The sequence below is a fragment of the Galeopterus variegatus genome, unplaced genomic scaffold (genome assembly GCF_000696425.1).
Source record: "Galeopterus variegatus unplaced genomic scaffold, G_variegatus-3.0.2 Scaffold2882, whole genome shotgun sequence".
Taxonomy (NCBI): Eukaryota; Metazoa; Chordata; class Mammalia; order Dermoptera; family Cynocephalidae; genus Galeopterus; species Galeopterus variegatus.
Window position 1 is genome coordinate 123,743 of NW_007728993.1, and position 21,476 is coordinate 145,218.

Here is a 21,476-nt window from a genome sequence, read left to right on the forward strand (position 1 = left end):
GAGACAAGCCGCCGCCGCCCCCGCCGCCGCCGCCACTGCGGGAGGAGGGGGAGGAGGAGCGGGAGGAGGGACGAGCTGGTTGGGAGAAGAGGAAAAAAGTTTTGAGACTTTTCCGCTGCCGCTGGGAGCCGCAGGCGCGGGGACCGCTTGGCGCGTCGCCGCCCCGCGAGGAGGCAGGACTTGGGGACCCCGGACCAGCCCCCATCACCGCCTCGGACGCTTGTTCCTTCCCTGCCCCCTACACGGCGTCCCTCAGGCGCCCCCATTCCGGACCAGTCCTCAGGAGCCCCAAACCCGGCCTCCCGCGAAGAGAGGGCGCACGCCCCTGCACGCCGCTCTTTCCCCTCAGCCTGTCTCCTGAGTCCCCGCGCATCCTAGGACCCTTTCTCCTCCGGGAAACGGATCTCTCTCAGACCTGCCACAGCTCCCCTATTCAAGACCACCCACCTCCTGGTACTAGATCTCGCCCATCTCGGTTTTTTGTTGTTGGGCTCCTGAAACACCTCGGGTCAGAGCCTTTCCTCCGCCTTTGCTCCTTTCTCCCTGAAGGCCTCAACTTTCCCCCAGACCCTCTTACCTTTCCCCGGGAGACCCCCAGCCCCTGCAGGGGCGGGGCCTCCCCATCCCATCCCAGCCCTGTTCGTGCTCTCGGCAGTGCCGGGGGGCGCCGCCTCCCCCATGCCGCCCTCCGGGCTGCGGCTCCTGCCGCTGCTGCTACCGCTGCTGCTACCGCTGCTGTGGCTACTAGTGCTGACGCCTGGACAGCCAGTCGCGGGACTGTCCACCTGCAAGACCATCGACATGGAGCTGGTGAAGCGGAAGCGCATCGAAGCCATCCGCGGCCAGATCCTGTCCAAGCTACGGCTCGCCAGCCCCCCGAGCCAGGGGGAGGTGCCGCCCGGCCCGCTGCCCGAGGCGGTGCTCGCCCTGTACAACAGCACCCGCGACCGGGTGGCCGGGGAGAGCGCTGAGCCAGAGCCTGAGCCTGAGCCAGACTACTACGCCAAGGAGGTCACCCGCGTGCTAATGGTGGAAACCAAAAACCGTGAGCTCGGAGGGTCAGGGGAGTCGGGAGGTCGGGAGGGGGAAGCCCAGGGGGCGCCGTAGTGCAGGGGTCATGGGGACGAAATTACTGGCAGAGGAAACTGGCTGGAGGAAGAGGAGCCCCGGGGACGCCGGTAACGTGGGGAGGAGGTCTTAAAAAGGACGGCGCTGAGCTCCCTACCCCCCAGGTGTCTGATCTCGGGGAGGAGGAGATAGTGAGCCAAGTGGACCGCTTCAAGAGGGCGAGGAACGTGTGGGATTGTGGGGGAGCCCCCTAGAGGGAGAGGAGCACTTGGAGTGGGGTGCGAGTGGAAAAGTCTCCCCCCTCCAGAGCGCATTTGACGCGGGAGTAGGGGAGAGTGCTGCAGAGAAGGGAGCCCGGTCTTGCGAACACCCCGGCATTTGGGAAAGCAGAGGAGTGGGGAAAGCCAACCCAGAGTTCAGCGGTCGTGAGGCGGAAACATACAAGAAGGACGGAAAAGCTAGGCGAAGTGATCCCCAGGGATGCCAGGAAAGCGGAAAGTGGACCCACTTGCAGAGAGTGAGGAACACGTGGGATTGGGGTGGAGGGGTCGCAGAGAGAGACGGCGGGGGTGTGATAAATACGGGCAGGAAGGGACGCGAGGTCATTGGTAGGAGGCTAGCGGGAGAGAAGTAGAGACGCCAGGGGGATGCCAGGGATGCGCGGGGACGTGTCGGTGGGTGTTTTCCATAGGGACGTGAGAGATACAGAGCGGGGAGCCCAGAGGGCCAAGTGAGCCCCCAAGAAACCTAGAATACTGGCTCCTGGGAAATAATTTACGGAGAAGGGAGACCAGCGTGGGAAAGGTGGACCTGGGATGGGGACGAAGAAGAGATACCCAGCGCACTCATGCTGTGAGCGGGGAGCCCCCCACTCACCGCGAGATGGAAGGGAGGGGGCTAAGTGAGGAGTCGAGGCCTACGGGCAGCGATAGGTGGGGCGACTCTACAGCACCCGGGTGAGAAAACCGAGCTGATAAGGGTGAGAAAGCCCCACGTGGGCGCCACGCGCGAGGGGAGGAGCCTGCGCTTCCAGAAGGGGAAAGGAGGACCCCGCCGAACTAAACGCCGACAGCCTGGACCCCAAAGTCCCAGTTCCTCTCGGGGAGGCTGGGGAAACCCCAGCGTCCGGCCGCCTCGCCCTCCTCCCCTCCCTTTCCTTCCCGTGCCCGGGGGGCGGGGATCGCGCGGAGCCTGGAGCGAGACGGGGCAGGTCCGGTCCCCGCCCTCGCGGCTGCTTCGCCTCCCGCCCTCCTTACCCCGGTTAAGGGCGGGGCTACGGCTGAGTCCGCCCCGTCGGTGCCCACGCGGGGACCCAGGCGTCCCGCGTGGCCGGAGCTTTGGGGGCGGTCCCCTGGATTTCACTTTCTCTGCTGGATGGTGGACTAGCGGGTCCGTGGCCCATTCCTGCGCCAGTCTGCGGCTCCGGGCAAATGACGCCCCCTGTCCTCCCACATCTCGGCCTCTTTCTTTTCCGTCGCTTCACCTTCGTTGTAGACGTTACTTTAACACTAACAGCTCCAATCCTTTCCTCTCATTTGCCCTCCAAATGCATGTCTCTCTCCTTGCACGTGCCTCCCATCTCTGCCCTCTGCCGTGTCTCTCTCTCTCTCTCTCTCTCTCTCTCTCTCTCTCTCTCGCTCGCTCGTTTTCTCCTCCGCACCCCGCCTCCCCATGTTTCTCCATCTCTTTCTCTCTCTCTGTGCAGCATCCTCCAACCCTTCCTGTCCCTTCTTTTACTCCCTCCTTTTACTCTTCCTCCCTGTCTGTCACCCCCAGCCAAGGCTCTGCCCTTCCCTTGGGGTTTGAGAAATAACTACTGGGCTAAGAATAGGGCTTATGGGGGGGTGGGGGGTGGGAGGGCTGGTTGGGAGGGAGAAAGGCCAGTGGGCCCCAGGAAGGGTCGTCCTCCGTCCTTTCTTATCATATATGCTCTCCACCATTTTAGAACCCCCACTGTAGGAGGCCCAAAGTTGATCCAGACGTTCATGGCCTGCCCCTTCACCCCCAGCCCCGAACTTTTCTTAGACTAGAAAACGGCTCTTCTTAATTTTCTTTTTCCCCCTATAGCTATTCCTACCTAGAATGAACTTCACCTTCTCTAACCAGCTGGGAGTGGGAGTTAAGGGGAGGAAGCAATTAATAATAATAAAAATAATAATAGTGTCACACCAGCAGGGAGGCAGCAAAGCTTAGGGGTTAAGAGTACAGAACCTGGAACCAGATACCAGAGTTTGAATCCTATTCTACAGTTTCCTAGCCATGTGACCTTGGGGCAAATTACTTAATCTATTTGTGCCTCAGTTTTTCCATCTATTAAGTGGATATTATAATGGTATTGTCCTCATGGGGTTACTGTGAGGTTTAAATGTTTTCATCTTTGTAAAGATGCTTTGAATAGCACTAGGCAAATAGCATTGTTTAACATACAGTTTACTGAGTGACCAGTGTATGCCGACTGTGTGCCACATGCGTCACCTGCATCATCTCACACTATCATCCTGGAATTGGTTCTCCTCTTACCGATGAAGATCGGGCTCAGAGAGAGGAATTCACTTGCCCAAGGTTACATAGTGCATCCATTAGGAGAGCCTGGGTTGGAAGGCAGGGAGCTTTATGTTATTGTTGTTTTTCAAAGAATAACAAGAAAGTAAGTTTCAAAGAGGGTGTGTGAACTGCCCAAGGTTACACAGCTGACAGGCAGCAGAGGTACTATCTGATCCCAAAACTTGTGCCTTTGACCCTTACTTTGCAATTTAATTTGCATTTGAGGCTCCAAGCCCTGGGGAGGCCTTAGCGAGCAGAGCAGTTCCCCTTTGGTACCACTCATATACTGGGTGGACACTTGGTGGATGACACTTCTCTCTTCCTGGGAGAGAAGGGTGGTTAGGACCACTACAGAGGAGGAAGGAAACCCAGTGGGGAAAAGCCACTCCCCCAGGGTTACACAGCTAAAAAGTATCAGGGTCAGACTCCAACCCAGAGCTGTCAGCTCCAGAGCCTTAGATTTGGGGTTTACCAGCTCCCCCCACTTCTGCCAACCCCCTGACATCCTGTCTCTCTGTTCCTCCCGCCTAGCAATCTATAACAAAATTGAGCACAGCCCACACAGCATACATATGTTGTTCAACACATCAGAGCTCCGAGAAGCAGTTCCTGAACCCGTGTTGCTCTCCCGGGCCGAGCTGCGCCTGTTGAGGCTCAAGTTAAAAGTGGAGCAGCACGTGGAACTGTACCAGGTGAGGACATGAGCCAAAGGGGTGGGGACATCAGCCACAGAGGGCTAAGCTGTGGCCAGATGGGATGATTGCAAGGCTGCTGGTTGCACAGTCCACACATAGACAGTCCCTGAGGGATGAAGGAGCATAAACCATATCCTAGGGCCCTAAGGTTCTTTTAAATGTTCAGACTCTTTGCATCCTGGGATGTTAAATACTTAAAAGGCTGGAAGCTTAGGAGTTGGACTCTTTAAAAACACAGGACTATTGAAAGTTGGAATCTCTGGAAAGGTTGGAGGCTTTAGAAACTCTGTGTCCAATATAGTAGCCACTAGTTGCATTTAAGTTGATTAAAATTTAAATTGACCAAAATTAGGGCCGGCCCCGTTGCTCACTTGGAGAGTGCGGAGCTGGTAGCGCTGAGGCCGCATGTTCAGATCCCATATAGGGATGGCCAGTGTGCTCATTGCCTGAGTGTGGTGCAGACCACACCATGCCGAGGGTTGCGATCCCCTTACCAGTCAAAATAAATAAATAGATCAAAATTAAATATTTCAAGTGCACTGTAGTCATGTGGTTAGCAGCTGCTTTTTTTTTTTTTTTTTTTTTTTTTTTTAAAGATGACCGGTAAGGGGATCTTAACCCTTGACTTGGTGTTGTCAGCACTTTATGGGATCCGAACCCGTGGCCTTGGTGTTATCATAACCACACTCTCCCAAGTGAGCCACAGGCCGGCCCCAGCAGCTGCTATTTTGGATGTCACAGATAAAGAACATTTCCAGAAAGTTCTTTTTGGACAGCACTGCTCTAGAAGATATGAAATCTCCAGGATTGGGGCCTTCGGAAGGGCTGGAGTCTCTAGAAGCTTATGTGACCTAGAATCTATGTCATATGGAATGTTGGATGCTAGATGTTTGACTCTCACAATAAGAAAATGTTGTCTAATATTGGCTTCTTGGAGTCTAGAGAATTCAGCTTTGTGCCATAGCCTCTGGAGTATTATATCCAGCCCTTGGAGTCATTCCACATGCATGTCACACGTCGACAACATCTAGGTGTGTGGCATGTCAGACTCTTGGATTTGTAGAACATTAGTCTCCTAGAACTTCTCAGGCTCATTAAATGTGTAGTTCTTGGGATGCTGTGGAACATGGGAATTGTAAAATGACTCCTAACATAAGTCCTTAGAAAGTTATAGACTCTCAGAATTCGAGGTGTCAAATTTGCTGAACCATATACTCAGCAAACCACAGAATGTTAATGCAGAGTCTCTTAGCATTGTGGGCTGTCCGAGCGGAAAGTGGCCTAGCATTTCACCAGTGAGGAAACTGAGGCCTAGGGAGGAGAAGAAAATGCTCACGACCCCTCAGAGAGTCAGGGGCAGAGGTTGAGCTGCCCCAAGGTGCCTTGGCCCCTGCTTGGGGCTCTTTCTCCAAGTGTCTTCTTAGAGGCACTTGGATCCTACAGGGCCCCAGAGTGTGTCTGTCTGGGAGGGTAGTGTCTGAGAACTGTCTGGAAGCCTGTTTGGGGGAGCAGATGGAGTGAGGGGTATAGTCTGTGTATGTGGGGGGCGTGGCAGCATCTGCCCACTGTCTCTTCCCTCATTCATTGTCTAGCAATACAGCAACAATTCCTGGCGCTACCTCAGCAACCGGCTACTGACCCCCAGCGACTCGCCAGAGTGGTTGTCCTTTGACGTCACTGGAGTTGTGCGGCAGTGGCTGAGCCATGGAGGTGAAGATCGCTTGTCTGCCCCTCCCCTGTTTCTCAGTGGGTTGACCCATTGGGGTCACCTTGCCTAGCACCCCCCACCCCCTGTTGGTACCAAAGAGCCGAGACCTGGCCCTCCTTCCTGACACTAAAACCTGAGTGATTAACTGATGAATCCATTAATGGTTAACCCAATGCCCTAGCACCAGCTCTCTGCCATGCCCTGTGCTAGGTGATGCTGGAGACACAGCAGTGACCAAAACAGCTCCATCCTGTCCTCACAGAGCTCATGGTCCATGGGGGAGGGGCAGATCTGTAACCAGGCAATGATGACCCAAAGTGGGTAGGACTGGGATGGGGAGCCCAAAGGAGGTGCCTGACACAGGCTGGAATCAGGGACGGCTTCATGGAGGAAGGGACATCTGAGCTGATGTCTGAGAGATGAGTAGAACCAAGCAGGAAAAGGAGAGGCAAAGTATTCTGGGCAAAGGGAACAGCCTTTGCAAAAGCTCTGAATTTGATCTGTCCAGGTAGGGATTATATCTGTCCCGTTCCAGGCTGAGTCCACAGGGCCCATGTCTCCCTTCCTTATCTCCCTCTCATTCATGCCTTCATTCCATAAATGCCAACAGGTTCTTGCTCTATGCCTGGCCCTGTGCTGGGTGGTGTGGGGAGCACAGTGGTAACCAAGACAGGTCTGGGTCCTGTCTTCACAGTGTCCACAGTCATTTCTGGACACTTGGGAGGTCTTGGTAAAGATCTACCAGGCAGTAACAATCTGGAATGATTAAGGCTGGGATAGGGGAGGCACAGGCAGAGGGGTCAGGGCCGGGATGGGGGTAGGGGTACATGCAGAGGAGTCAGAGCTGGGATACAGGAGGCACAGGCAGAGGGGTCAGGTTGGGATGGGGAGGCCCAGGCAGAGGGGTCAGGGATGGGATGGGGAGGCACAGGCAGAGGGGTCAGGTTGGGATGGGGAGGCCCAGGCAGAGGGGTCAGGGTGGGATGGGGAGGCCCAGGCAGAGGGGTCAGGGTGGGATGGGGAGGCCCAGGCAGAGGGGTCAGGGTGGGATGGGGAGGCCCAGGCAGAGGGGTCAGGGTGGGATGGGGAGGCCCAGGCAGAGGGGTCAGGGTGGGATGGGGAGGCCCAGGCAGAGGGGTCAGGGTGGGATGGGGAGGCCCAGGCAGAGGGGTCAGGGTGGGATGGGGAGGCCCAGGCAGAGGGGTCAGGGTGGGATGGGGAGGCCCAGGCAGAGGGGTCAGGGTGGGATGGGGAGGCCCAGGCAGAGGGGTCAGGGTGGGATGGGGAGGCCCAGGCAGAGGGGTCAGGGTGGGATGGGGAGGCCCAGGCAGAGGGGTCAGGGTGGGATGGGGAGGCCCAGGCAGAGGGGTCAGGGTGGGATGGGGAGGCCCAGGCAGAGGGGTCAGGGTGGGATGGGGAGGCCCAGGCAGAGGGGTCAGGGTGGGATGGGGAGGCCCAGGCAGAGGGGTCAGGGTGGGATGGGGAGGCCCAGGCAGAGGGGTCAGGGTGGGATGGGGAGGCCCAGGCAGAGGGGTCAGGGTGGGATGGGGAGGCCCAGGCAGAGGGGTCAGGGTGGGATGGGGAGGCCCAGGCAGAGGGGTCAGGGTGGGATGGGGAGGCCCAGGCAGAGGGGTCAGGGTGGGATGGGGAGGCCCAGGCAGAGGGGTCAGGGTGGGATGGGGAGGCCCAGGCAGAGGGGTCAGGGTGGGATGGGGAGGCCCAGGCAGAGGGGTCAGGGTGGGATGGGGAGGCCCAGGCAGAGGGGTCAGGGTGGGATGGGGAGGCCCAGGCAGAGGGGTCAGGGTGGGATGGGGAGGCCCAGGCAGAGGGGTCAGGGTGGGATGGGGAGGCCCAGGCAGAGGGGTCAGGGTGGGATGGGGAGGCCCAGGCAGAGGGGTCAGGGTGGGATGGGGAGGCCCAGGCAGAGGGGTCAGGGTGGGATGGGGAGGCACAGGCAGAGGGGTCAGGGTGGGATGGAGGAAGCCCTAAATGCTGTGTGGGAAAGCGCTCAGGCTTATATTGACATCTCAGCTTACTTTTTGCCACCTGTGGTGACCTTGGGCAGGTCACTGCCTCTCTGTGCCTCAACTTCCTTGTCTGTAAAATGGGGCATCTGGATGAAGATTAATGGAGACAATGTACATAGGGTGTTCAGAACAGGTTCTTGCACCCAGTACACAGTAGATATTTGTTTTTAAGACTGAGGTTCATGCCCAGTGGGGAAGAAGAAAAACAAAGCTCCCTGTCCCTGCCCCCACCCCCTGCCATGTATCCTGCTTTCTACTGAGAACAATGAGAGAAATAAATAGCCAAACACATGTCAGAGAGGGTTTGTGCTATGGAGAAAAACAAGTGATATTATAGTTGGGGAGGGTTGTGTGTGCTGGAAGTCCTCTTTGAGGAGGTAACATATGAGCTAAGACCCCAAGGAGGACGAGGAACCGGCGATGCAAAGGACTGGAGCAAAAGAGCTGCAGAGAAGGGGAGAGCCGGGGAGAGGCCGGAAGGAGCCCCTAGGGTTTGCTCCTTCCTTCCTCTTCTCCTAGGGCTGTGAGCCGCACACTCAGACTGGCTTTCCTCTCCCCACTCCCACAGGGGAAATAGAGGGCTTTCGCCTCAGTGCCCACTGCTCCTGTGACAGCAGAGATAATATACTCCAAGTGGACATCAATGGTGAGGCCCACTTTCCTGTCCCAGCTTCATGCCCAGGAGTGATCCGTGTGTGTGTGTGTGTGTGTCTGTGTGTGTGTGTGTGTCCCCATCTGACATCCTCCCCACCAGAGTGTTTGTATGTCCTCCACCCCCGACTCCCAAACCAGGGTTCAGTAATGGCCGCCGGGGTGACCTGGCCACCATTCACGGCATGAACCGGCCCTTCCTGCTTCTCATGGCCACCCCTCTGGAGAGGGCCCAGCATCTGCACAGTTCCCGGCGCCGCCGAGCCCTGGACACCAACTACTGCTTCAGGTGAACTTTTTAGATTTCAACTGAGGCCTTCCAGGCTGGGGCTTGACTGCTGTCTGCTGACCAGGCCCTATGGGTTGGATACCTGGCTGGTGCTGTGGTTGGGCTGAGTGTCTCCTTTAGCCTGGAGGTCTCCAGGGATGAGGTCCAAGACCTGGAAGGCTGGGATGTGGGACAAGTTGTAATGTTGGGGTCAGGTTGCTTTCTTGCTGGAATGTTGGAATCAGAGAATGTTAGAACATTGAACACTGAGAATTTTAGAATTCAAAGTTGGAAAATCACCATATGGGATTTCCAAATTGTTGGCAGGTTGTGATTCTAGAATGTTGGGATTCTAGAATGCTAGAATTTGGTGTTAATTATTGAATTCAAGAATGTTGGACTTGGGGCTGGCTGGTTAGCTCACTTGGTTAGAGCATGGTGTTATAACACCAAGGTCAAGGGTTTGGATCCCTGAACTGGCCAGCTGCCAAAAAAAAGAATCTTGGACTCAAAGAAAGCTGAAATGTTGGGATCCTAGAATTTGGGAATTCAGAATTGGCAGATTGCCTCTGTTGTATTTCTACACTATTGGCAGATTGTTGTCTCCAGTGTTGGCAGATTGGCGTCCTTGATTGTTGGGCTCAGAATGGTAGAATCCTGTGTTGAAATATTAGCATCCACAAATGTTGGAGTTGGAGAGGAGAAAGCCAGAATATTGGTATCCTAGAATGTTGGAACTCAGTGCTGGAATGTTAGCATCTTGGAATGCTGGGATCTTAGAAAGTGATGGGTTGGACCTCTTGAGTGGTGGGCTCAGAATTGTGGAATGTTGGAGTGTAGTGTTGAAATACTTGGATGCAAGAATGCCAAGGTCCTCAAGAGTTGGAAAGTGTGAATCCTAGAAAGTTGGAAATGCTGTCAGAATGTTAGAATCTTTTTTTTTTTTTTTTTTTTTTTTTAAAAGATGACCGGTTAGGGGATCTTAACCCTTGACTTGGTGTTGTCAGCACCACGCTCAGGCAGTGAGCGAACCGGCCATCCCTATATGGGATCCGAACCCGGGGCCTTGGTGTTATCAGCACCGCACTCTACCGAGTGAGCCACAGGCCGGCCCAGAATGTTAGAATCTTAAGATGCTGGAATATTGCAATCTAAGAAAGTTAAAATGTTAGATTCCTAGAAAGTTGAAATTCAGAGTTAGAATGTTTCAAATTTAGAGTGGTAATCTGACCTTGTCCCTCCCCTCCTTAAATTTTTTTGCTGGTGCCTCTGGGCTTTGTTACATGCTGTTCCCTGCTGGAAAGTCAGCCCTGCTCCGAGGCTCCTTCACCACCAGATTTTACCACCCTAAGCCCAGAAACCCTGCGAATGAACAGATTGAGGTCTTAATCACCAACAGCCATTACAGAGGGAGATAGTCAGTCACAAAAGCCTCTGTAGGGAGAGACACAACATCGCCTAGGATGTCTTGCCAAAAAAAATCAAACCTGAATTTATTCAGGACTGTAGATCCAACTACCAATTTTCCAGAAATACAGCGACAGGAGAACATCTTAAGCAACACTACAGGGATACAGTCAGCAAAGTCCAGATTGTGGGAAACCTGACCCAGTTTCTTCAACAAATACAGTGTGAAGAGGGAAAACACACACACACACACACACACACACACGTGTATAGATGTATATAGAGATGGTTCTGTAGATTTTTACCACGCTCTAACCAACTGAGCTAACTGGACAGCCCAAGTTCTGTAGATTTTTAAAAGAATCCTAAGAGACACATCACCCAATCACAATGTGTAGACCTTATTTGGATCTTCATTTCTACAAACTTTTTTTTTAAAGACATTTAGAAAACAGTAGGGGAAATGTGAACTCTGACTAGATATTTGATGATATCAAGGAATTATTGTTAATTTTTCACATGGAATTGTGCTTATGTTTTTTGTTTGGTTTTGTTATTTGTGTTTTTGACAGCTGGCCAGTATGGGGATCCAAACCCTTGACCTCGGTGTTTTATAACACCATGCTCTAACCAACTGAGCTAACCAGCCAGCCCTGTGTTTATATTTTAAATAGTCTTAACATTCTTAGAGATACATACTGAAATATTTATGGATGAAATGATATGGTAGATGGCATATCAAAATAATCCAGTGTCAAAGAGGAAGTTCATAAGGGTAGAGATACAATGAAATTGGCCATGACTTGATCATTGTTGAAGCTGGGTGATGGGGACATGAAGATTCAATATAATATAATACTCCCTGCATTTGTGTGTTTGAAACTTTCCATAATAAAAAGTTGTTCTTAAGTCAGTTCAAGCACCACCTCCGCTGAGAAGTCTCCCTGACTCCTTTCTCCAAAATCCAAGGTGGCTGTGAGGCCTTTGGGCCTCTTCTGGGGCCCCAAGTGGATTTCTTTCATTCATCAGGCCCTGTTGGGTCTTGATAGACTGGAAGGAAGAAGATTTGCAAAGGCAAGGGCCGTGCGTATCACTGGGCCCAGAATGCAGAAGGCTCTGGATATGTCCTAAACAAATGAGTTAGTGCATCAGGATCACCTGGAGGGCTTGATCAACGAGGAATGCTGTTCCCCACCCACATCCACACAGTTTCTGATTCAGTGGGTCAGGGTGAGGCCCGAGGATTTGCATTTCCCACAAGTTCCCAGGTGATGCTGCTGCTGCTGGGCCAGGGACTCCACATGGAGAACCGCTGACTTAGATGATGGGATCACGGACTGCTAAAATCTTAGGACCTCAGAGCCCTATCCAGAGTTGGACGACTAGAGATTCAAGATGATTCTAGACAGTGGTTCTTCCCCTTTTGTGAGTCCAAGACCCCTCCCCTTTTGAAAAGGCAAAAACGAAGAATCTTTTCCCCAGAAATATGTGCACATATAAACATATATGTGCCTAGGATGGCGTTCACAACCCTTCCAAGCCTGTCCATGGACTTCCTGATGCCTCCTTGGCCCTTAACAAACCTTATATGATCCAACATCCCCCACCTCTTTGCTTTCTTTTTTTTTTTTTTTTTTGGTGGCTGTCCTTTACAGGACCTTGGTGTTATCAGCTCCACACTCTAACCAAGTGAGCTAACTGGCCAGCTAGTCCCCACCCCGCCTCTTTGAACAGATGGGGAAACTGAGGCCCAACCAAATTGGGGAGGGACAGACTGAGTTGTCTGACTTCACAGGGATCTCAATTTTCTCAGGGTTCTGCGGTTCTTAGAAAGTTCTCGTTTTGCCTGAGAGATGCTGTGTCATCTCATCGCCTCTTCCTCTTCTATTTGAACTGAAGTGGCCACACTTGGCAGATGAGGCCACAAACTCCAGGGTCTCACAGAGTCTGCTGTGAACCTGGCCCTGCTTCATTCTTCAAATGGGAAGAATAATAAGGCCTGCCTCCCAGTGTTTTGAAAGAAATTGATTCATTCTCTTTTGATTACTTTTTTTTTTTTGGCAGCTGGCCAGTATGGGGATCTGAACCCTTGACCTTGGTGTTATAACACCACGCTCTGACCAGCTGAGCTAACCAGCCAGCAGTCTTTTGATTATTTTTTGAATAGGTAAATACATGGACATGAGCCAGTCCTAGCTAGAGAGGATACTTAGACCCTCCAGCTCTGACCCCAACCCCTCAATTTTGTCTTATTTGTGTCTCCTTTCAGAGGTAGTCCCTTCCTGACACACTTATACATATAAATATATTCTTTTTATATTTTGTCCATTGGTAGTCTTGGGGGGGGGGCTGCATTTTCTTTCTTTTAATTTTTTTGTTCTGATTCTAAAAGTAACACATACCCACTTTTGAGAATTTGGAAAATACAGAAAGATGTCACCCATCCTATCACTGCACATAAAAAGTCACAGTCAATATTTTAATATATTTCCTGCCAGTACTTTTATATATAGCAGAATTTGGATCATACTGTACCTGTGCCTTTTTATAGTGTTTCTTTCACATGTCATGAACATGGAATATAAAGTGCTCTTGGCTTCCCATGAGTCAACATTTTTAGCCAAGCTCCCTGCCCATCTCAGCCATGGCCCGAGGGGCTACCACGTGAAAACACCCCAGTTCCTTTCAGACAAGCAGAAGCCTGGGCTCTGGGCTGGGGAGGACTGGCCTTTGGAGCTGAGCGTGGGACAGAGATCATGAGTCCAGAATAGTAGGGTCTTAGACGCCACTATTCTCCAACTTGCTTTTTTAAAACATAATATATTAATTGATTTATACATCCAACATTTGCTGAGTGCCTACTGTTTGCCAGGCACTGGGGATACATTAGGGGACAAAGCAGACAAAAATTCCTGTACTCAGAGGAAGACAATCAATCTAATAAAATAACAGGTGGCAATAATTTCTAAGAAGGAAATAAATCAGAGGAAGAGAACAAAAAGAAGTAGATATTGGCAACCATTTTTTTCCTATTCTGATTAAAATTGTTTTATGATGGAAAATTTCAAATGTATACAAAAGCAACCAAAATAACGTAATGAACGCCCATGAACTCGTATCCAGCTTCAACAGTTACTGAGATTTTGCCCTACTTCAAATACACACATTTTCATATTTTGTTGCATAACTGCAATGCCGAATTATATAGAATGGAATTAACAGTCACCTGGATTGATATTTTGGATAGGATGGACCAGGAAGGTCTCTCTGAGGAGGTGATGTTCATTTTAAGCACATACTGCATGCTGGGCACTGTGCTAGGAATTAAGGCTCCCCGAGTGAAGAATGTTTGAGCCAAGGTTTAAATGAAGAAGGAACAAGCCAGAATGGGTATCTGTAGGAATAGCAAGCCAGGCAGAGGGAACAGCAAGCGCAAAGGCCCTGTGGTAGGACTGTGTTTGAGAACAAGACACCAGCGTGGCTGGAGTGGAATAAGGGTGAAGAGTTGAGATCAGCCAGATTTGGTAGCACCTTGTGGCTCATGGTGAGGACCTGAGCGAGACAGAGTCATGGTCAGAGCAGAGGAGACATGACATCACAATCTATGCATGGGGTGGGCCGGCCTGTGGCTCACTCGGGAGAGTGCGGTGCCAATAACACTAAGACCACGGGTTCGGATCCCATATAGGGATGGCCGGTTAGCTCACTGGGTGAGCGTGGTACTGACAACACCAAGTCAAGGATTAAGATCCCCTTACCAGTCATCTTTTAAAAAACAAAAACAACAACAAAAAAACAATCTATGCATGGGGCCCTGGAGGGCAGGGATTTCTGTTTTGTTTGTACTCTGTCCCCAGTAGATGCCAGCCTAGCACACAGGAGTAGTTCCATAAACATTTGTTGCACAAATAGAACATATCAATACACTTGGAGCTGCATTATTTTTTACGTTCCATTGTGTGGCTGTGCTATGATTTATTTAGCCTTCCCAAGTGGATGGTTGTTTGGCTTCTTACAGGCTTGACGAGCATTGCATGAGATAACGTTTATTACAATGTTCCTAGCACAGTGGTTAACTAAAGGAAGTGCTTAGTGTTATCAATAATCATTACATTACTGTTATTATTGTTATTATCACGGGGGTACAAGGAAGACTTGGAGATGGGGCTGGGGAAAAGCCTAGAGTGACACACACACACTCACACAGACACGGGGGGAGGAAGGGCATGGCCTGCCCTTGGGGTGGCAGCTCCTCCCTGCTCCTGACCCCGTGTTCCTCCTGCCTGAAGCTCTACGGAGAAGAACTGCTGCGTGCGGCAGCTGTACATAGACTTCCGCAAGGACCTCGGCTGGAAGTGGATCCATGAGCCCAAGGGCTACCATGCCAACTTCTGCCTGGGGCCCTGCCCTTACATTTGGAGCCTGGACACGCAGTATAGCAAGGTGTGTCTAGCCCACAGGGGATGGGGGGCGGGATGGGGGGAGCAAGAACTGAGGAAGAGAAGAGAAAAATAAAAGTAAGAGAGATGAGTTGGCGGGATAGAGAGAGAGAGAGAAATATGGGGGAGGGATGGATAAAGAGATGGGAAGAGAAGCAGGAAGCCAGACACAGGGTCTGAGCAGAGTTAGAGGGTAGGGGACAGAGGGACATAGAGATATGGAAAGGCCCACAGAGCTGAGGAAATGGGGGGTGGGGGTGGGGGAGAGACACAGAATGAGAGGCAGAAAGACATAGAATGATACAAAGAGACAGAGGAAGACGGAAGGAGAGGGACAGAAAGACTGAGATACACAAGCCAAGAGTCGAAAATGGAGAGAGATAGTGGGGGATGGAGAGAGACAGAGAGATGAGGGGAGACAGAGGGAGGTGTGAGAGACAGTCAAGGAGGGGGTGGGGGTGGGGGGCGTCGGGGGTAGGATGCGGCCACCAACCCCCTCCGTAAACCTTGACCCCACCTGGTCGCCTCGCCGCCTGCAGGTCCTGGGCCTGTACAACCAGCACAACCCAGGCGCGTCGGCGGCGCCGTGCTGCGTGCCGCAGGCACTGGAGCCGCTGCCCATCGTGTACTACGTGGGTCGCAAGCCCAAGGTGGAGCAGCTGTCCAACATGATCGTGCGCTCCTGCAAGTGCAGCTGAGACCCCGCCGCGCCCGGCAGGCCCGGCCCCTCCCCGTCCCCCGCCTTGTATTTAAGGACACCCGCGCCCCAAGCTCACCTGGGGACCCATTAAAGATGGAAAAAGGAGTGGGGGGTGTCTGTGTCATTGGGCGCCTGACAGGGGTCTGCCTCCCCGATGGTCTCCCCTGCCCCGCCTCCTGCTCCATCTCTCTCCCTGTGCAGCCTCCTGTCTCTCCATCGTTCATTTGCCCGCATCACAGAAACACTGAACACTTGTTATGTTCCAAGTACCTCTGTAGGTGGAGGGACCAGTGGCGAACACAAGGTAGATCTACAGAGCACCTTGGGCACTGTTTTAAGTGGCTTATATTAATGAACTCATTTAATGCCCATAACAACACTCTGGGATATAGGGACTCTGATAACACCCATTTTAAAAGTGAAGACACTACAGCCCAGAGAGGTACAGGGAGTAGTTCCTTTCTACCAGAAACCTACTTTCTGGGGTGGGAGACAGATAATGAAAAATAGTGGTTTAGTGATAAGTGACATGTAGACAATAAAGCAGGATCTCATGAGAGAGATGGCTTTGGGGAGGAGGTGGCATTTGAGCCTAGAAGGGAGCCTGGGGGAGGATCGTGGGGGAGCATTCATGGTCGAAGAAAGACAAAAGCAAAAGTCCGGAAGTGACAGTGATCTTGGGGTGTGCTACACAGGGAGGAAAGAGATCAGCGTGGTGGGAAGAGAATGAGCAAGGGCAGGGTGTGGGCAGCTGAGTCAGACCATGACACTCACAGGCTGGAGAGTAATAGCAATCCTCCATGCCCGGTGTGTCGTTTCTACTAGCTCACTGCCTTCCCTCCACAACCTATTAGAGCAAGGGTTGGCAAACTACCACCCTTGGGCCAATTCTTGTAAATAAAGTTTTATTGGAACACAGCCACGCTCATCCGTTTACATGTTGTCTGTGGCTGTTTTAGTCCTACAGTGCAGAAGTGAAGAGAGACTGTATGCACAAGGATATTTACTATCTGGTCCTTTAGAAAAAGTTTGCTGATGCCTGCTATAGAGAGCATTTGATCTCCACTTTACAGATGGGAATGCTGAGGCACAGAGAGGTTAAGTTACTTGTTAAGTTCACACAGCTAGCTAGTAAGTGGCGGCTTGAGTTGAGGGCCCATTTATGTAACCCTACACTAGTACTGCTTCCCAGATCACGTCAGGTTGGAGTACTCTGAGAGGATGGGAGCCATGGCAGGGTTCTGACCAGAGGAGGGACAAAATTCAACCTAGGTGCCCAGAGTCCACCCTCTGGCTGATGGTTGAGAGTAGCCCGAATGGGGATGAGGCGTGACTACAGGAAGGCCAGTTGTCCAGGCAAGAAATGACAGTGGCCTGAGCCAAGATGGGTTTCCCTCTGCTGTCTCTGTTTCCTCCCTTCCCCTATGGTTTGCTTGTGAATTCTCTCCTGCTTATTCTTTCTCCTGTCTGTTTCCTTTCTCTCTTCTCTTCCATCCTCAGGCCTAGGGGCCCCTGGACTTCTCTTCCCAGTGGTTGTCCTGGGAGGGAAGATGGTGTGAGTGCTGTGGGCATGAGAGCTGTTGGCAGCACTGAGTCTGAGTGCTGAGTCCTGGGGCCCTCACAGCCCTAGGGTAGAAGTGTGGTTATTCCTCCTGCCCCAGGTCTGGGAGCCACAGAGGGCCAGGGGTAGGGTGGGGGTGGGGAGACAGGAGGAGTGCATTATGCAAGGACATGCTGACGTGTGTAGAGACACTGCTGAGGCCTGGCTCCAAGAGGCAGAGACACAAGCAAGGACACAGTGACATGGACTATAGTCACTGCAGCCCCATGAGGATGGGGCACATGTACACACACATACATACTCATAGCAAAGTTCAAATATGGACAGTGTCCCACAGCCACACAAACACATTCCCCTCTCAGAGCTGCAAAGGACACACAGAGACTGCAGCAGGACCCATGACACATGGACTGTGTCACCTGGCAGCAGTCACAGCCCATCCATACTCAAATAGAAATAGAGAAAGTGTCACCCCCTCATTTAAACCCAGCACAGCCTGGAGCTTCACTGGAGCATGAGACAAGCAGAGACTTCAATAGGGACAGGGCAAAACACAGCCACACAAATATATTCCATAGGATCCTGGTCACAACCACCACAAAACAGACACAGAATCAAACTGACAGTGTCATGCATAAACACACACCTTCATAGCATCAGAGCCCCATGAGGAACAGACCCACCAACACTCACACAAACATCCTACATGGGTCACAAACAGGCACAGTGCTCACGCACACAGTTCGACTCATCACAGTCTCACCCAGACATACCACACACAGAGGTGTGTGACACGTCACAATCACACAGACTGCCAGTCAGTCCTACCCACTCAGTCTGACATCTCACACACCTCCACACACACTCCAGCCTGCGAAGTCCCACATGGCCTCACAACTGCAGTGACCCCTTCACACCCAGACACACTGTCACACCCCGGGTCCCAGACAGAGCAGCTCCCCCACACCCAGACACACCCCCAGGGTCACAGACTCGCCCTCACACGCCCAGCTCGTGCCTCTGCCTGAGGACAAGTCCTGGCTGCGCTCATGACTCCCCCCCCCCACCCACTTGCCCCGGGCTGCCTGGCGAGCTGGCTTGGCTGCGGCCGAGGGCCCAAGGGCGGGGAAGGGAAAGTGTGGGCTCAGCATCTTCCCTGGGCCACGTGCGCGCTGCCCTGGCCCTGCCACCCTGGCACCCTGGCCCTGTCAGGACAAGTCTGTCCCCACCCACAGCTGACCGCAGGGCAGGGGGTTCAGGAGCCCTGCTCCCCTCCTCTGCAGGCAGCCCTGGCTGCACAGGGAAGTCGTGGGGGAAGCCTGGGTTCTGGCTGGAGCCCCAGCTTCCCGTCTGGCCCCCACAGGGCAGGAAGCTGGCCGGAGGAGGCCAGCTCAGGCCTTCCTGCCCCCTCTCCCAGAAGGGCCTGGGACCAGGGTCAGTTTGGAAAGGGGGGGCGGTGGAAAGGGAGATAGAAGGGAGTGCAAAAAAGTCCCCTTCCTTCTGAACCTCTGGACATCTAGTGTTCTGTGTGTTTCTAACGTGAATTCACTTGTGTTCAGGACTTCTTTGTGTGTGTGAGAGAGTCTGTAGGTTTTGTGGTGTGAGTTGTTTCTCGCATGAGTGTTCTATCTCTTAACACTGGCTTGGGTGCCTGTTTGGTGAGTCTGGTACGGCTAGTATTGTCAGTATCTGTGTATGTCCCCAGCACATGTTCAACTCCATGTGTATGTAGCTGTGCTGCATTTCTGGTACGTGTCTCTGCATTTTGTGTTTCTGCTTGATCAGCTGGTGTGCTTTCTGTGGGTTCCATATCCTGGTACTGTTTGACTAGGCTAGTCTGTGTGCACACATGAATGGGGCGTTTATCTGGGATGTCTTGTGTCTGAATTTTTCTCAACATCTTCACAGTTTTGCTGTAGGTGTAAATTTGTGCATTCTCAATATAAGTTCAACTTGAAATATGGGTATTTTCTGTGTATGTTTATGGGTGAGAAAGATGTTTTTCCGAGAGGGTGTGTGTGTGTGTGTGCGCGCATGTATTTTGTTTCTTACACGTGAGCTGTATTTTCAGCACATGTGTGTGGTAGTTGCCAGTGTTTGTGTGTCTGTGGGCGAGTTGTTTCTGGTTACATTTTGTGATCAGTGTGTGCATCTGTGCTATTCTGAGCATGTCTCACAGATGGTGTGTGTCTACACGGTTTCCAACATGCTTGCTGTGGTTCAGTGTGTGTGTGTGTCCATCTCAGGGACTGGTATACTCAACCTTTGTTGGTGTCTTTGAGCAGGTGATGTCTGCATTTTGTGTCCCCACATGTGGGCTGGTGAGTTCAGTGCATGAGGAATTGTGTGGGTCTCTATTTTGTACCACCTTTGAGTTCTCAGCAGGGGTGTGTATGTGTTCATTACCAGCAGCTATTGTGGGTCTGCACCGTGTGCTGGTATTTTCAGGGGAGGGGGAAATTGTGTGTCGAATGAAGCAAACGGCATCCTGAGTGACAAGTGACCATTGGCCTCCGAGCAGAGTAGAGTCTTCGTCTGTGGTGTGTCCCCTTGCTGGCTGGTGCCACGCTGGCTCAGGGCTGGCTGTGGCAGCAAGCAGGGCAGGGCAGGGGCTGTGGTGGGCACTGGACCCGTGCCCAGCCCTCAGTATAAATATCCCAGGCAGCCGGCGGCTGTGTTTACTTGGCCCCAGCCTGGGGGCGGGGGCGGCAGCAACCCAGCAGGTTCTGGGGGCGGGGGTGACCAGGCCACTGCACAGACATTTCCTTCTGGCCAGACAGGCCCCGCAGCCTCCCTCCTCTTTCTGGGTGGGGGTGAGGCAGTGACCCCTCATTTTGGGCTCCCAGGGGCCACCGGTGAAGCTCTGAGCTGGATGTCCCAGCTGGGCTTCTCAGGGTCTAGGAAACAGAGTCAGCAATGGGGCGGGGAGGAAGGACCAACAGGCAGAGCAGGGAGAGGGATAGGAAAAAATGAGAGTAGGAAGGGAGGCTCCAGCAGAGAAAGGGATGGAGAAACAGGGCTGCAGGGACAGTGACAGCAGCTCAGAGACTGAGATGGAGAGGTCGACAAGGCAGGGGAGAGAAGTGGGGGAGGAGGCAGAGGCACAGGGAAAATGAGAAGTGAGGAGGGGCTCAGAGAAGGGAGATGAAAAGCAATGGGGAGACACTGACAGCCAGAGAGGTGCAGAGACAGAATGGGAAGAAGACAGAGAAGGAAGAGGGAAAGGCAGAGGAGCGAGAAGGAAATGAGGAGAAGCAGAGAGAAAGGGCAGTAGATAGTGCGGGGCAGGCAGAGACCGCAACAGAGACCGAGATGGAGAGAAGAGTTGGAGGGAGCAGCACAGAGATGCAAGGGGAGGTGTGAGGAGTCAGCCTTAGCTGTGACAGCAGGCACAGCAGTGTCCAACATGGGGGGTGGGAGTGGCAGCCAGCAGAGTGGGGCCAGGACCAGGACAGGAGACATGGGGGTGGGGACCGGATGCCCACGAAGGGGCTCTCCCGCAGCTGGGCCCTCCCTCCCTGACTCAGCCTCTCCACCCACCCCAACCTCAGAATTGAGAGGAGGGAGGTGCCCATGGGCTTAGCACCTCTGGGTCTCAGCTGCTGTGAGGCTGTGACCAGGAGGTATGTCTCTCACCATCCCTGCTCAATCTGTCTCCACCTTTCTTCCTGTCTCCCCATCTAATCCCTGTTCTTGTGACCGGCTCCACCTCTCTCTCAGCCAGACCTAACCATCTGACCAACCCTAATTCTGACTCAATTGCTATGTCTCTCATCTCTCTTTTATTTTGTTGCAGCTGACTGGTACAGGGATTCGTGCCTGTGACCTTGGTGGTATATGGCTGTGCTCTAACCAATCGTCTCTCTTTTTTAAGATTATACCTAAACAGGGCTGGCCCACGGCTCACTTGGGAGAGTGCGGTGCTGATAACACCAAGGCCAAGGGTTCGGATCCCTATATAGGGATGGCCGGTTAGCTCACTTGGGAGGGCGTGGTGACAACACCAAGTCAAGAGTTAAGATCCCCTTACCGTCATCTTTTTAAAAAAAGCAAAACAAAACTATACCTATAACAGATTTGTGTATGGAAAAGTATATTATGAACAAATTTAATAATCAAATGATAGACTAGCCAAAAATGTGCATATCACTAAGGGCTGACACCTCTACTATGAAAGAGCTCTTATAAATTGAGGGCACAAACACAAGTACCTAAGAGACAAACATCTCTCATCTCTCACTCCTGTCTTTCCACGTGGTGTGACCCCAATGGTGCTGGAGTCTAGCTGGCTAGATTACCTTGGGCCTCGTTGCTGTTTCTTCAGGAGATGGAATACTATTACTGATAGTGCCTACTGCTTAGGACTGCTGTGACAATTCAGTGATTCCAGGACTGATTTGCACATGAA

At 52.5% G+C, this 21,476-nt stretch overlaps 1 protein-coding gene across 1 annotated transcript; it reads left to right on the plus strand.

The window, feature by feature from the left end:
• Window positions 1-50: 50 nt before the first annotated feature.
• Window positions 51-15,612, plus strand: LOC103599185 (transforming growth factor beta-1). Its single transcript, XM_008583288.1, has 7 exons — window positions 51-1,045; window positions 4,144-4,304; window positions 5,900-6,017; window positions 8,611-8,688; window positions 8,835-8,982; window positions 14,658-14,811; window positions 15,347-15,612. Exons 1-7 carry the CDS (start codon window positions 679-681, stop codon window positions 15,503-15,505), a joined length of 1,185 nt encoding a protein of 394 aa, XP_008581510.1. The 5' UTR covers window positions 51-678; the 3' UTR covers window positions 15,506-15,612.
• The last annotated feature ends 5,864 nt before the right edge of the window (window positions 15,613-21,476 follow it).